Source organism: Lagopus muta, chromosome 6 (assembly GCF_023343835.1).
Source record: "Lagopus muta isolate bLagMut1 chromosome 6, bLagMut1 primary, whole genome shotgun sequence".
Lineage (NCBI taxonomy): Eukaryota > Metazoa > Chordata > Aves > Galliformes > Phasianidae > Lagopus > Lagopus muta.
The window spans coordinates 48,657,550-48,673,738 of NC_064438.1; the positions used below are offsets into that span (position 1 = coordinate 48,657,550).

The 16,189-nt window shown below is 37.3% G+C and overlaps 1 protein-coding gene and 1 long non-coding RNA gene across 6 annotated transcripts in view; one reads left to right on the top strand and one right to left on the bottom strand.

The window, feature by feature from the left end:
- BEGAIN (brain enriched guanylate kinase associated) overlaps positions 1–16,189 on the bottom strand; it is a 139,616-nt gene that overhangs the window by 120,497 nt on the left and 2,930 nt on the right. For 3 of the 4 annotated variants that reach the window (XM_048947389.1, XM_048947387.1, XM_048947386.1), the window contains exon 2: positions 15,827–15,953. The exons of the other annotated variant lie outside the window; for it this stretch is intronic. In XM_048947389.1, coding sequence (XP_048803346.1) covers positions 15,827–15,874 — 48 coding nt within the window. In that variant the 5' untranslated portion in view covers positions 15,875–15,953. The remainder of the gene's footprint in view (positions 1–15,826; positions 15,954–16,189) is intronic. 4 annotated transcript variants of the gene reach the window in all.
- LOC125694352 (uncharacterized) overlaps positions 1–16,189 on the top strand; it is a 100,347-nt gene that overhangs the window by 44,447 nt on the left and 39,711 nt on the right. The window lies entirely within an intron of this gene.

Sequence of the window (16,189 nt, forward strand, 5' to 3'; positions counted from 1 at the left end):
CAAAGCAACATTCAGCAATGGAAAAGCTGTGGTCTTAAATGTTCAACAGAAAATAAGGATTTAAAATACATATGTCAGGTAGCTCTTCCTGACATATTAAAGGTGCACATACACCTCTGTAAAATTCCACTACAGCTATGAGGACACATGCTAGTATTTATTATAGCTATTAGGCTTCATATCTTTGAGAACTGCAAGAATCAAGCTATTGATCTGTGGCACTAGAATAACCGAATTACTAGAAGAGCTCCTGTTGTTTTTCTTCTGATGATAGAAGTCCAATAAGAGTGGAATATACATAATGCCTAGATGTCATGTTGTTTAGCTAATTATTACATTATTAAATAGTGACTCAGCCAGAAGGGCTCATTTGTTTTTTCCTTCTGAAAGAACTGGAAATTTTATGCATTGAGGAAATGAAACCTGAAAGTTTCTTCTCAGCATCCTGTTCTTTGTCACTAACATTTCCCAACATGGGGGAGAGATTTATGTCCTTCAAGGAAGGAAGGAACATTTAAGATGTGAATGAATACAAGAAAAGCAGGAAACCAACTGCAGCTGTCTACACACAATTTATAGAGATGTAACACTGCTGTGGTAATATCAGACAGAGACACAATAAACTGTATAAATGATTCCTGCAGACTTGAGCTCAGAAATGAAACTAGCTATGTTAGTGCCCAGCATCCGTTCTGAAGGCCTGGTGCTTGAGGAACAAAGCCTCTTTCCTTCCAGGCTTCTTCCTGCAATGCTAGTGTTACACTCCAGGATGGCTATAAGAAAGGTACAAATAAGCAGCCAGCTGCTTGAGAAGGGATTAGTCTTGGTCCTTTCTGCATTTGCCTAATGCCCAAATAAATAAACAGATAAATAATTATTTGCCAACAGCTTCCCTGCATCTATAAGGAAAGCTGCTGGCAAATAATTATTTCATATTTTGTTGGAATAATTAAAAGACTTCAAGTTATTTTCTACCCCCATAGGCTTCTTTCCTGCTTAGTGTTTGAAACTCCTTGGACCATCTCCCAGCATGCTGCTGCTGGGAATTGAGTGGCAGATTGATGCTGGGAAAGATAGTAGAGCAAGAGGAAGTTGGGATGTGGGACTTTTGCACTTACATGGTAGGTAGCATTGGAAGGAGGACTGATAGTTCTGTCAAGTTTGCTGTTATTGCTATGAATGAAGTAAAAAGTCATTTTATTTTTAATTGGGGACTGAGTTTGGCTCAGAAGGAGCCAAACTAATTTTGTTTTAATTATTTATTGTGTTCCACCTCTCATCACCATTTCTCTTTTGACTGTATTTTTAATTAACTGCATTGATTGCAATGGACTGAACCCTCACATCATGTAACTTTGCTGACTGACTTAGCATCCATTTTATGTTTCCTGGAACATTCAAATAGGAAGCAAGAGAAAACCTCAAAATATTGAAAAGTTGAGAAAGAAAACATATGTAAGGCAAATTACGAGACTTTTCGATGTTTTAATGTTAACTACAAGCATCCATGAAGACAATTTAGCAATTTGTTTTTCCATTTAAAATCCCAATAATGACTGGGTAACCCTGGTTTTGTTCTCTTTGCAATATCGTAATTCTGTTTCATAGAATCATTTCAGTTGATAGTCTTTAAAGGTCATCTAGTCCAACCATGTCCTGCAATTAACAGGGACATCTACAATTCCTCCTTGTGATAACCTCGTGTGTACTGGGCAGTATTTTACCTTCTGTTGCTGTTCAGAGATCAGCTCAGCATGAGTGGCAGCATGAGTAAAGTGTCTCCATCCATCCTGGGTTTCCCTGCCCTGTTGCTGTCAGGTTACTGGAGTTTCTGGATATTCCAGGAGACTATGATGACTCTCTGAGTGGCTCTGGCAGGCAGCACATGTCCCAGCACCCCATCAAGGAGCAGAGCATCCAGGGAGCACTAAGACAGCCCCAGCACTGTGCGCCTACCTTCTTAGGAACAGGGCTGGGCTGAATAGTAGGCCTGGCTCAGCAGGGCCCATTGCTAGGCACTGCACAGCCATGAGGAGATGGAGACAAACCCTGTTGCAGCCTCACTATGGTAACGGCTGCTTCCTAGCAGCTAGGAAGTTTTCCACTGCTGTGCCCCTGGTATCCAGGACCATTACAGTCTATGAATGCCTCTCAGTCCTGAATAGTATTTACTTCTTCCTCCCAAGCCTAAGCTCTGCTGGCCATTGGTATGTTGATTCTTGCTGATGTCACAGGCAGTCCCAGTTTTCTTACTGCAAGACTATGATTCAGGTCTGAGGCTCCAGGAATAGGATGTGTCTAGTACTTTCTGTGAGTTCGCAACACCGAGCTCAGCAAAGAAAGTGGTATGGAGGTCTGGCTGGCTCCTGTAGAAACAAATGTTTGTAAACCAGTTTTTGAATACTCAACAACTGCTCATTTTAACCATATTCATGTAGCTAGGTTTTGTTACTACTGTTAACTAGGGAATAGATTTTCTTTAGGGCAATATCTCTTTATTCCTAGCATAAAAATTGTTGCTGTATGAACAAGCCAAGTATTTATTCCTCATTTTCATTTGTTTTAAATGTTCTCATTATCTGAGCAGGAGGCAGATACTGCTATATCGCCGATCATTCTTGCCTAGACAGCATCAAACATTAATGCTTATAAGCTCAACTCATGCAGTTTTTTTTTAGAATAAGTTAGTTTATCCTTGCAGGTATTGAATTTACTGTCAGAAAATAAGAGCTGGTGGCCAACAGTGTCTTAACAGAAGGCTACATAGCCTGGAGTCCACATGCTAGCTGTTCAGCAACAGGTAATCCAGCTTACTTGAACATTTCCATCATTAAGCTCTAAAGAAATTGTGGAGTATCATTTTAGTAATGGAAAAAAGAAATTGCTTTCGATACAATGGTAATATGAGGAGGGGTGTCACAGTGAGATGTAGATGACAAAAAACTTCTGTTCACTCTACGTATTGAATAAGTTTGGTACAACACAGGAAAAAAAAAAAGACTTGAAGACTTTTCCAACAAGGCTGAAAATGGGAAAGTTTCTTTTGAACACATTAAGTGGCTGCTTATTGTCTGGAGTTTGCTTTCTGGAAATTTCACAAGCATCTTCTCAAGATCATTGCACAAGAGTACAAGTGCAGTAATGTACTTTCAAATCAGACAAATGAGCAGAATTGCATGTGTTACCTACTCTCTGTATATCAATGATAGCGATATCTCAAATAAATTCATTTTCCTGCTAATATCAAATACTGCTAGTCCCACTGAGACCCCACTCACAACTGAATATTATTAATGACCTCTCCAAGAGGTCTTTCTAATCATTTTTGAATCTACCTCTTAGTATTTTTACTAAAAATTGCGTTAGGAGACCTTCAAAGCAAGATTTATTGCATCTACTACTTTTTCTTATCTTCAAGACATGTTTTCCTGTTATCTAGTACTCCTTGCACTGAATTTCATTTCATTTGATAAGGTCAAATTAAAGCTTCTTTGCAAAGAGGAAAAAATCAACTTTTGTAGAGCTTCTTGAAAAGATATATTCTACAAATATAAAGCATCTTCCCAAATGGAGGGTACCTGAGGTCAGTGCATGCATTTCACAGTATTCTGAGTCGTGAGTGTACAGTGCGACGGCAGGCAGGTTTCATTTCAGTGAGGATGGAACACATCTAACATAAAACAATCCATCCTTTAACTCATAAACAGTATCTGTTCTTGAAATTTTTCATTCTCATTGTATGTCAAAAATACGGAGTACCAAGACCTACAGAGAAAACAGGGTTTTTCAATTGCATCTATGGTAGACAACAGTATTGAATCCCTGTATTCTGTCTCCAAAATGCATGCTGTGCAAGGTTCATATTAAGGATTTTTGTTTTACTCAGGTAAAGTTATGAGCATGGTAGGGGGAAGAGCAAGGTTGTATCTGTGTTTCCATTAACTGTAGTATGTCAGTGATTAAAATTTTATCAAAACTGAAAACCACTGAACAAATGGGGCAAAACCATAAATTACAAGTGAAAAATATATCAGAGCAACTTTTCAGCAGTCTTGCACTTGAACATTCTCTTGGGAGTATCCACAGATTTTTACTATGGTCACAAGACAAAATGGTTGTGTTAATTACTGCATGTGCCTGTGAGATATACTGGTCTGCTGAGGTCTTTTGCTTCTGTGATATACTAAAGCTATGTTATGGCAGGGTGAAAAATCTGTTCATAAACAGGATAATCACCTACTTATCTTTGAAGGAAGAAATGAAAAGTGATTTGAAATACCTTCAAAGCTCATTGTCACAAATTACACATAAAGGTTGCTAGACAAAACCTGGGCCAGAGGAAAAAAATATATATTTTTTCTGCTTCTTACTCTTCTACCTTCTCTTGTCTGGCTTTGCAGTTTTCAGGAATCTCTGCTAATGGTTAATTGTTATGAGCCTGTTGTAATTTCCATTACTCTGAAAGTACTACTTCTTTCTAGAAGGACCCAAAGATAGAGTGTGCAATTGAGAAGTGATTTTCAAACTCAAAGGAAGAGGAAAAGTCATATTAACACAAATTTCTGGAAAATGAACACTAAACATCTTGATTGCCAGTGAATAATGAATAGTGAAAAATATAGTGAAAAAATAGTGAAAAAAAACAGAAGAATAATTTTATGTTCTGGATGGAGCCCTGATTACTGTGCAGAAATTCACAGAATCATAGAATGGCTTGGGTTGGAAGGGACCTTAAAAATTATCTGATTCCAGCTCCCTACCATGGGCAGGGTTGCCACCTGCTAGATCAAGTTGCCCAGGACTCCATTCAATCTGCTCTTTGCCTCCAAGTATGGGAATCCACACCTCTGGACAACTTGTTCCAATGCCTTACCACATTTCTGATGAATAATTTTTTCCTTATATCTAATCTAAACTCACCCTCTTTTAGCTTAAAGTGATCCCCTTTATCATATTTCTATTAAACAACATAAAAATTTTGTTTCCTTCGTGCCTATAATTTTGGCCAGTTCATAATGTCTCCCTGGAGCCTTCTCTTCTCCAAGCTAAACAGTCCCAGCTCCCTCAGCCTTTCTTCACAGAAGAGGGGCTCCAGCCCTCTGATCATTTTTGTGTCCTCTTCTGGACCAGCTCCAACAGCTCCATATCTTTCTTGCACTGGGGACCCCAGGCCTGGATGCAGAACTGCTCATGAGACTTCCCAAGGAAAGAGCAAAAAGGGTCAATTTCTTCCCTTTCTCTACTGGCCACCCCTCTGTTTTTGCAGCCTAGAATACAGATGGCCTTATAATCTGCAAGTGCTTGCTGCTGGATTGCATCCAGCTCTTGTTCACCAGAACCTTCACATTCTACTCCTCAGGGCTGCTCTCAGTGAGCTCTTTCCCCAGTCTGTACACGCATCTGGGATAGTCCCAACTCAAGTGCAGTACCTCATAATAATACCTGTTCATTTATTGAGCTCCCTCTGTGTCACATGCTGCCTTCCTTCTCTTAAAATGGATGGTGGTGGTGGTGGAGAAACCAAGTGCAAACCCTAACTTTAAAAATTTTAATTGTTTTTAGAGAAATATTTAATTTCATTGAAAGCATATAGTTTTTATTGTTAAGTAGTTCAAACTTTTTATTCTTTCCTGTCTTGAATACATAGCTTACTTTATTGAGTACTGACTAGTAGATGTCTATGCTTTGTAAAGAAGATTTTGGTCTAATTTGTATTTGATGAGCTGAGAAGCTGTAAATGACCATATGCATCATCTTGGGAACATTATAGCTTTATGTACTGTGTTCAACTAGACGAAGGATCCATTAGTGACCCAACGGAGGTGTTTTAGAGCAGGCAAGGAGAACTCTCTAAACACCATCTGCTCATACTGTTGCTTGTAAAACGATGTCACATCTGCTGCTCTAAAAACATTATGCTGATCTCTCCTACAGTACAAGGCTGCTGCATTCCTCCTAGAAGGGGGGGAAAAGAGTCAGTGCTACATTACTGGGACAAGAAGTATTAAGTTAGCTATAGGTGAAGCCACACATGGCGTTCTTGGCTTCTAACATCTTGAGAGTGTGCCATAAATGTCAAAAATAAAATGAAGAAGAGGATTCAGCACTCTAACTAATGAAACTGGATAAATACTTGGACTGCCATTCTTTGCTGAGCTCAATCTTGTCCTAGCTTGGCTGCTACTGGTGCAAGTAATACTATTATGTTCCTTAAAACTGAAATAACCTCTCAGAGATTGAAAGGATATTTAAGATAACTGAATCAGTGGAAAATTAATTTTGTCTTTGGTTTCAGACGAGCTCAGAGTGAGAGAGAACTGCTGTTTGCTTTGGTCATTAGATCTTGCAGCTTAGAATATTTGACTGCCTATCTCTTATGAGATATTTAAAAGCTACTTTACCAATCCTGGAAGATCCAAGAATATGTATCTGCATACGTTTGCAATGTTACTTATTACTATTGCAGCCTAAATGACAATTTCACAGTAGTTGTACACAGAATTAGAAAAACAGTCAGTGTTGGTATCAGAAGGAGAGAGAGATTATAATGATGCAATCAAAGTCCTCGAATGTACTAAGCAAATACTGTCCTAACTGACTGAAGTCTTCAGTACTCAGCTTTCAGTGCTCACCTTCAATTATTTTGACCTGTGATTCTTCTACAATATTACTAAACATACAGGCTCTTTTAGATAAAGAAACAATAACAGTTTGAAGTTGTTACGGTTTATTTAGCTAGGAATTCAGTGGCTATATTTGCTTCACATGATAATGAGTATAAAGGAAAGAAATTTGAAAACTATTGTATTTACCTGGTGCCTCCAAATGGTGAAGAGTAATGACCAATATCGTCTCTCAAATATTTGGCAAAGGAATTAAGCCATGTATTCTTATATCTATTTTGACAAACAAAATCTGCTTTGAAGCTACTGGCAGCCTGATGGTCATCTCCAATTTGCAAGGGAGAGGAGAGCATACTTCTAAGCAATGTTGTGTGAGAAAACACGGTGAGAGGGAGGCAGGGAAAGATGATCATGTGGCATTTCCAATGCCATATGTGACTCATGTGCCCATTTGAGAAAAAATGTAGATTAAAAGGTACAAGCCAGACATAGCTTGAATGTGAGGCAAATGCATGTTTTTTGGGTGCATCCATATTTCTTTCTATGCAAATCTATTCTTTGGCAGACTGTGATCAGCATTTCCTCCCAGTACTGAGAAGCTCTTTTCATTGTCAACAATCCTTTTCAACTTGATTTTTTTCAGCCTATTGAACAGGTCATTTTTTTCAACCTGGAAGTATGACACAGTTTTGAGTTGTGTATCTTCCTCTGGCTGGTGTGTGTTCAGTTTGCTTTCATCTGGTTAAATTATTTTACTTTTCTCTCATTCATCCAAGCACTCCGAATTTCGTACAACATATAAATTGTTGTATTTAGTAATTACTTTCTACCTTTCAGAATCCCATTTAAGTAAATATAAATATTTTTTTATGTGATTAGCTGTCTGTAATTCCTCTGCAAATATCTACAGTGGAGAAAGTTTGTTCTTGGTGAGATTTCACTTCAGTTGCAGCACTTTGCTAATACATAAATACTTGCTGCTGAAATGTTCCTGAAGATTTGTAGCAGTTCTCAGAAGTCTGAAAGTTGAAAATCACTGTACCAAGTTTGGATCCAATATAGATCTATAAAAAGCAGTACATGCATTGTTGTGAACTCCTCAAATGTCTGCAGAAAACGTATCAGACAGGTGGCAGTGTCACAAAATTTTTCATTTCAGTTTTTTTTTTTAATGAAGTGCAACCTCAAACTTTCTCAACCTCAAGCTTTCAAGCGTGTTCTTTCATGTACTTCAAGATTTGTGCTGTTATATTTCTATCTTGTTTTTGTACTTAATTCAATGTAACTTAATTATTTCTTTCTCTTAGAGATAGTATTCTACATATGAATAATTGGCAATATACAATACATTGGCAACAAACACGTGAAAAAATTTTATGTAATGTTCTGTATATGTTCAAATGTACATTTATATAACCAGTGTTTTTAAAATATCTTTACAATAACAGCACCAAAGATTGTCTTAATGATCATCCTTTTCCTAGGCATGCTTCAGGTAAGGACTTGTACTAAACAAATTGCATTGAAGTCAACATGCAAGTGGAAGACATGAATCTTTATATGTTCTGTTTACCTATTCTCCCCTCCTTCCCCCTCCATCCTGCTATTCCTTTTGTGTCTTTATCTGTGTATATACATAGTTTTGAACAGCAGTTCTGGGTTTGGTCATGTAGGATTACAACCTTTGCTCAAGAGATGTAAGAACATAATGTATCACTTCCAGATTTAGCAGCTCAGGTTTTCTGACCATGCCAAAGAAAAACTGTCTCCCTTCACCAACTTGGGTAGGTATAAAAAAAACCCATCCTCAGTCAAGCGAATAATCTCATAATGAAAATAAACGCATAGTTTTGCCCAGACCCTAGAAGAAAGCTTCAGAGCTTCAGTCTTTATTTTTTTCTTTGTCAGTTTAAGATGTGGGGTTTTTTTTTGTTTGTTTGTTTTGTTTTGTTTTTTTTTTAGAAGAATCAGTAAAGAAATTGTAAGGTGACATATATTAATTCCAGACACACAAACCTTAGCAGCAATTTTAGGATAGTACTTAAACTTTCTAAAAGAATATACCTGTTTTGTGTAGAGATACCTGAGCAAGTTCTAACCTAGTGAGCTTGGCTGTCATAGAACTCTCTGCATGTGAAACTATCTTACTCTGAGCACTTACTGACTGCTTATCTTCAGCTGATTTGGTTATATATATGCTTCAATGCAGTGCAGAAATATCTCATTTAATCTCATACAGATGAAAAACAGTGGAAAGGTCTGGAGAGGTGTATCCCGTCTTTCCTTCCCTTCATACGACATGGAGTTGAATACTTCAGCTACTAAAAAACCCTCTATATTTGTTCCTCCCTCGAAAAAAGTTTGTGTACAAAGTGAAAACCAACCCAGGTAGAAAGCAACCTTCTCAAACAGTTTCATTAGTGCACATTTGTCACAAATGACCCAAAAAAGTGATTTGAGAAAGAGCTCACCATGCTTGTACTTCTAGGCAGAGATGCAGATTTTGTGGCTGGCATTTCTTTGCTTTGAGAAATCATAATTTCTACAGGTAAACCAGATCTTGTTCTGCATGAGGCACCATTATCAAATGACTTGAGAGAGGGACCTGTATCCAGTGACAAAGACTTCTCTAATCTGCGTGTCCGTGCTCCAGCCACAACTTCATCACTTCTCAAGCTCTCTAAGTCTATTTCTTGATGAGTTTTCCCAACTACGACATTCTCTTTCCAGCTTTCAGGAGACTTTCTCTTAATACGTAAGTCATCTAGGCTTCTCACACCAGACGGAAAGGTGTTTTTCAGTTTAGCAGCTCGATATGACCTCAAACTCATGGGATCGAGCACTCTGAAGGTAACTTCATTAATAAATTGAGAGAATTTGAGTTTGGCTTCAATTTTTTCTTCCACAACAGACAATGAACTTGATGATCCTTGACTCACCAAGCTTAAGTCAGATGCAGAGGAACTGCTTTTCTTCTGTGTTGTCTTCAGTTTCTGGAGCTTTTGGCTGGCATTCCCAACTTCTGCAGGATATAGAGAAGTGTGTTCCAGTCCATGGGTTTTTTCACCCCCTTTCTGACTGTGCTTTGATCGATGCGGTCGATAACCTTCATCCTTATTTTTGCTTTTAACAAAGCTTTTAGCTTCTGACCTTGTGCTACCCTGTAACTCAAAGCTGTCCTCACTGGAGCTGCAGCGTTTTGAGTAACTGTTCATTGTCAAATCTCCAGAGACTTTTCTCTCCACATCAGTTCCTGCTTCTGCTACAGATGTGGAGGTGGGTGCACAGTGTGCTCTTTCTTTAGTCACCCTGCCAACCCCCTCTTGTTTGGCTGGTCTTCCAGGCACAGCACCCTCTGGCTTAACAGGAGAAATGGAGCCCTTTGACTGTGACTCCATTTATTTTTGTGTCGGTATGTCAGCTGGCATCAATGAAAGTGGTACTCCTATAAATCCTCTCTATCTTGTAAGGCAATGGGAATGCCTTTGAAAGGCGTAATAGTACAGCCACCACATTTTACCCCATATGCATCCAAATTAAGTGTATGTTTCATAATTAGATCAATAACACATTCCCATCATTTTAATTAGCCATACTAATCAACAGAATCTATAGGACATGCAAATTTTCCAGGGTATTGAGTGCTTAGTGGATGAGCATGAGCTCTCATTGATCCGAATCAGCATATGATATAGTCCTGTCTGTTGATCTGGAAACCAAACTACCATGATGTAAATCAATTCTCACTAAGTAAAGTCTGGGGTGATTCTGTTTCAGGGCTTTATAAAATCCAATAGTAGAGAAGGTCATCCTATTTTGTCCTAATGTTAATAGTGTTTGCTATTCTATTGGAAAGTTTAGCAGCAGATCTGCTGGATCCAGAAAGACAAAAAGAATGTGATTCACAGTTTCTACTTGCATGTTCCAGCCTTTGTTTTCATTCTAAAATAATTTGTTAAAGATTTAAACTAAGCAAGGTGCAGTCACATAGAATTAGAAATGAATCTAAAGCATTAGTGATGCTTTTTTTTCCACTTCTTTGCATGTGAGACTATTCTCACTCTTTACAAACAGGCAACTATGAACTTTGATGAGCAGAATTTCTATTTTTTGCTTTGTGCATACAGGAACATATGAGCTGCTTTCAGTGAGGTTAAAGACTATAAGTAGTCAGTGATCAGCGAAAATTTGGAGAATTCTGATGATGTGCTCACAGGTTAACTGACTGAAAATTCAAAAGGTGGTTTAGTTTTGTTTGTTTGCTTTTGGATTTCCTTACTTTAGGAAAGCATGTTATTTAACTCCTTTTTTTTTTCTTTTGTGAATCAGAAAATCAGACTATGCTAAAGAGAATAGATGTAAATTAGACATTAGGAAGAAATTATTTATTATGGGAGTGGTGAGGCACTGAACTGGTTGCCCAGAAATGTTATGGATACCCTATCCTGGAAAGTGCTTAAGGCCAGTTTGGGTGGAGTTATTAGCATCCTGGTCTATTAGAAGGTGTTCCTGTCCACGATAGAGTTGTTGGAACTAGATGATCTTTAAGGTAGGTCCCTTCCAACACAAATCATTCTATGATTTAATCATTTTTGTATGGGGGGAATCAGACATTTCCAAATATGTCATGTGGAGAAAGAAAAGTTAAGTGGATTATAAGCAATGATCTCCCTTAAGTCCTGGGGGCAGGAAGATGTGAAAAAGATCTCTGGAAAGGATTGAGGTGGATGAGAAGACAGCAAGGAAGGAAAAAGCAGTAAATGAAGAGCATATTTAAAATACCATATATAGCTCATATGTTAGCAGCAGTTCAGTTTAAAATGTAATTCCAGTAGATTTCCAAGCAGACATTGTATTCAGATCTCTCATTACTAGTCACTTGGCCCATCACATATAATTTATTGACTCCACATTGACAATTCCAGGACTCATTTAAATCATTGCTCATAAAAGCTCCTGAAGTCTTGCAAATCTTTCAAATTAACACAGTAAGTGCATTAATTTTGCAAATATTGGGAGGACAGAAAGGTCCTTTTAACACATCGGAAATCAATTGCTTTTACAAGAATTATTTTGTGAAGCGCTTCTATATTTTCTGTGGTACTGTGCAGTTCCATTGTATGTTACAAATATCCTCATCAAAGAAACAATGTGGATTAAAATGCATAAGCCCTATTCACACAGGGTTATTTCACCTTCACTTGAAGGTGAATGGTGACAGCATGTAGAGGCAGCGAATGCCTTCTGTTGTCAACACTAAGATCTTCATGACCTTTTCAATGCAGTCACAGAATACAACACTTTTCTCTCCTTGTAAAGCCAGAATTTAGGGCTTTCTTTTTCTGTGTGTCCTCACACAGATGTCTGCAAACATATGGTTACTCACTGCACAAAACTGAATTCCCCAGGGAGGTAAGGTCTATGCTAGTGCATCTTAGAACTCCTTTCCAAGATCCGTTAGAACCTGGGAAAGTGGCAGTGCTGCAGATTCTGTGATTCTACGATTCTGTGACTTCATTAAAATATCTGTTTCAGAAACAGAGTAAGCCTCGTTCTTGATCCAGCATCTGGAATGGTTTATGCATATTTGAAGAGCTTTTTATTCATGAAGAACTGTGATAATTTGTGCATGAACAAAGCGGTGTTAACTCCAAATACAAATTCATTGACAGCGTATGTGCAAATTTTAAGGTGCGAATGTGACAGAAGTCTGTGGAACAGATAACAGACATGGCTCATAGAATTATTTCATATTGTCAAGAAGGAGACTATTTGTTTTAAAGTGTCATCAGCAATAAAATATTTTAAAAGAAAAATAGGAAAAATATTGGGTTGTAGGTTAGAGGTAAACTAGCTTGAGTATATTTGAGGGATTTTAATGCTGCCTCTTCTCTTTTTTGGCTGTTTCTGCCTAATGACTTTATACATACATTCTTAAATAGTTCTTAAAATGTGACATAATATTAACCAAACAATTAAAGCCACCCTTGCAAAGTGACAGAAGAATTCTTACCTGAATGAGGTTAGGCTGGAATGCAAATAAATGATATAGAACTTTTGTTGTTAACTGCTCAAAATCCTAGCTGGAATAGATGTTAACAAAGCTGGGAGTAACATTATCTTTACAGGGGCCTGTCTTAAGAAAATTAACCAAAATATTATCTACAGAGCTCGGGAATCACAGGAATCATTTCCACTAGTCACTGTGCTAATCAAGTATTTGAATATTAAGTCAGTGTATGCTCAAGAATTTGAATGTTTGAGACTTTGAACTCTCTTGTAATGATTTGATGTTGGTGATTTGGTTTCCATATAATGAGTGACTTTTTAAAGCACTGCAATAAATTTGCTTTATATATCCAAATCTCTTTGAAGACTTTGCTGATAAAGAGAGTTCCTCTTTTCAGTGCCAGTAGGTATGTCTGTGAATAGCAATGCATTGCTGCAGTAGCCTGGGCTATTCCCTTGAAACAAATACCTTTGGGGAGCTGTATTAACAATCAAATAATTCTGTTATTTCTTGCTACAATATGCCTCTGTTGGGTGAAGGTTTGCTTCATTTCTGAATTCTTCTAACACTGTCCTATTAGCACTAAAATAATTTCAGAGAAAAACTTCTGCATTGATGTTGCATTATTTTTAGAATGATGAGAGTAATTGTAATTATTCAGTACATGTGTGCAAGTCTGTTCTAAATGACAGACTTGACTGTAAATGTGATGTTCTTTGTTAGCAGTTCTGCCATTAACTTCTTAGGTATTCTTCGACAAACATTTTTGCTTTCTTTTGTAACTACCATTGCCTATCCTTAAAAATTAGGAAAGGATTGTATATTTCCATGCATTGGTACACAGTTTTGCATAATGAGGATATGATCAAATTGGTATCTCTAAATAGTAACAATATTCAAACAATGAAAATTCATTATCTAGTTCCAAGGATTCAAAATTCCAAGTTTGTCGTTTTCTGTGGTGCAATGATTGAGATGTTCTATCCTGTTTTAGCTTAAGAATAATATAAACATAGTAATATTTAACCTTTCCTGCTTAATTGACAGCTGAATCTTAAACATCACAGCTTTAATTGAACTTTCATAATGATTCAGTGTTTCACTTGAAAAGACTGATGTGCTCATGGACCTGTCTAGTAAATTTGTTATATATCAAAACATACAAAGCTTTTTGTAAAGATTAAGTTAGATTTATTTACATTCTTAGTGTGATAATACACAGATATTATTAGAAACCTGCCTATTTTGGATAAAAAAGAGAATTAAAAAATACCTCCAGACAAAAATTGATCCAAAGTAATATCTTCACAGACCACTCTCTGAGGATTGCAAATTGAAATCTGAGCTTTGTGGGAATTTGTATGTGTACACATACCTATATTTATCTTTGTTCCCCTATGCTTTCTAATGCTATCGCTGCTTTAAAAATTTTGGAGTTTTAATTTTTGCTAATAGTCTCAAAAGCAAATACAAGACTTCCATATAGCAAAAAAGCTGCAGGAGGTTGTTATGACAACAGGAAGTGTCTTTGTGTAGAGCTCTGGAAGATATGCTCATTTTTGGATCAAAGCAGGCATTCAACAGTTCTAGTACTAAAGAAGTGTGCAAAGTTTATGTGTACCTAAGATTGTGCATTTTGATACGCTAATGATTAGATATTCGGAATATTCGGATATTTTTTTTCTGTGCATTTCTTGGTGCAAGAAATTTATGCCTTTAAACGCCTTCACAATGGAAGGCGTTTATTGTAAATCATGTTACTGTGAGTTCTCAGCCAGTCTTTAACTGCTCCAAAATATTGCCCTAAGGATGCATACGTTCTTTAGATAGTCTACTTCTAAAATAGCTATATCCCAGCCCTTCCAATGTCCATTCATGTTCAGATACACTCTTCCCTCCTGCCTTTAATGAAAATTTTATCAAATCTTATCCACTACTCTGCACTTAATGCAGTTCTGTGCAGTTCATTTTAGATTATTTTATTTAACCTTTCTGCTTTACAATTAAATGTATTGCCTTAAATATTACAGGTGTTCCTCTCTCACTGGGTTGCTTTTTGGATTGCTTTTTGGAGAGCATTTTGTAGTATTTCCTTCCCCGGCATGAAATAAGTCTGAATTCCTTAAAATGTGGTAGCTTTTGGTGGCATGAAAAGAGTTTGAGAAGACACTGTAGTGGCCTACAGATATTTGAGATATTTGTGCTTCTATGCCAGGACGTGCATTGTGGGTAGTCTCTGCTTTCAATCTCTAAATCTAAAGATCTAAAGCATCTGATTTCCTCTAAATTTCCATTAATCTAACTCTTTGCCAGGCTAAGGTAAATGCTCGGCTAAAGTTGAATGTTAGAGGAAAGAGAGAAGCTTTTAGCATAGCTCCTGCACCACCCTGAAAATAGTCACTCTTCTCTGACAAATACTCCAGCTGCAGTAAGACCAGAGCCAGCCACATTTCTTCACATGCAAGCTCTATTTGCAGCTTAAAAATGAATTAAAATTAAAGGAGGGGAAAATGCAAGCACAAGATGTTTCAACAAACTAATTTTTCAGTTATTTTTGTGGAAGTACCACAGAAGGAAAAAGAGTTTCCATTCCACGCAGACTCTTATTGCTATGTTCAATGTCATACTATCGGAGCATCTTTCATTTCTGTTTCATTAATATCACTTGTAAGCTGTTGGCTGTTGTGTCATTTGATCCCTAACATTAGAAAAGTTCACAGTGGACATGTTGTGTATATTTTTTAAGCTGCTCAAAGAAATGTACCAGAGATTCGCAGCATTAGATGATAAGACATTTGCTTGCCCTTAATTCCCAAGAGACTTTTTCCCTTTCAATCTCCCATGAAGACAAATTCTGCTCCTGCTGAGTAAAGCCAGTGAAGTGAAGCTGCAGACTGTGATCTTTTTTCAAATGTTTTAACTGATCTTTTATTTATCCACAGTTCAGATAAGGAAATGCTTTGAAAATGATATGGAGGCTGATCTATAGTATAGATTTGTGGTCTAGCTAGGCTGAGCTTCGGACCATATACGCAATACCATTTTTCCTTCTTGGCACTTCTATGCACTGAAAGCCTATGGTATCACCTGCATGATAGATTGTTGTCTTCAGCTAAGAAAGATGGAGCTAATTGAAAACAATAACATCTGTGAATAACAGTTTATTTATCATATTAATACTTAGGCTCCATACCTGGACTGTGAATGAGTCCTCAAAATGCTTTCTGTCCTCTGCCAACATCCCCTTTGTCTTGCTCAGCTTCTGCTTTAGCCAGCTGCTCCATGAGCTCTTCACACGTTGTGCCTTCTTTGTAGCCGTGCTGTAGGATGGGTAGAGCTCTATGTCATCTGCATTGCACTAGCATTTGAGTCTGGCTCCTGTTCACTTTGTAGTCATTTGGTGAAAACAGCCAGCAAAATAATTGATCCTTTTGTGAATATACAGATGAGGAGTCTTAGTTTCTTCCACTGTTCCTTGCATATCCTTTTTTTTTTTTTTTTTTTTTTTTTTTTTAGGAAAGTGTCAAATTCTTTTATTCTATTCTTAAACTTGTCC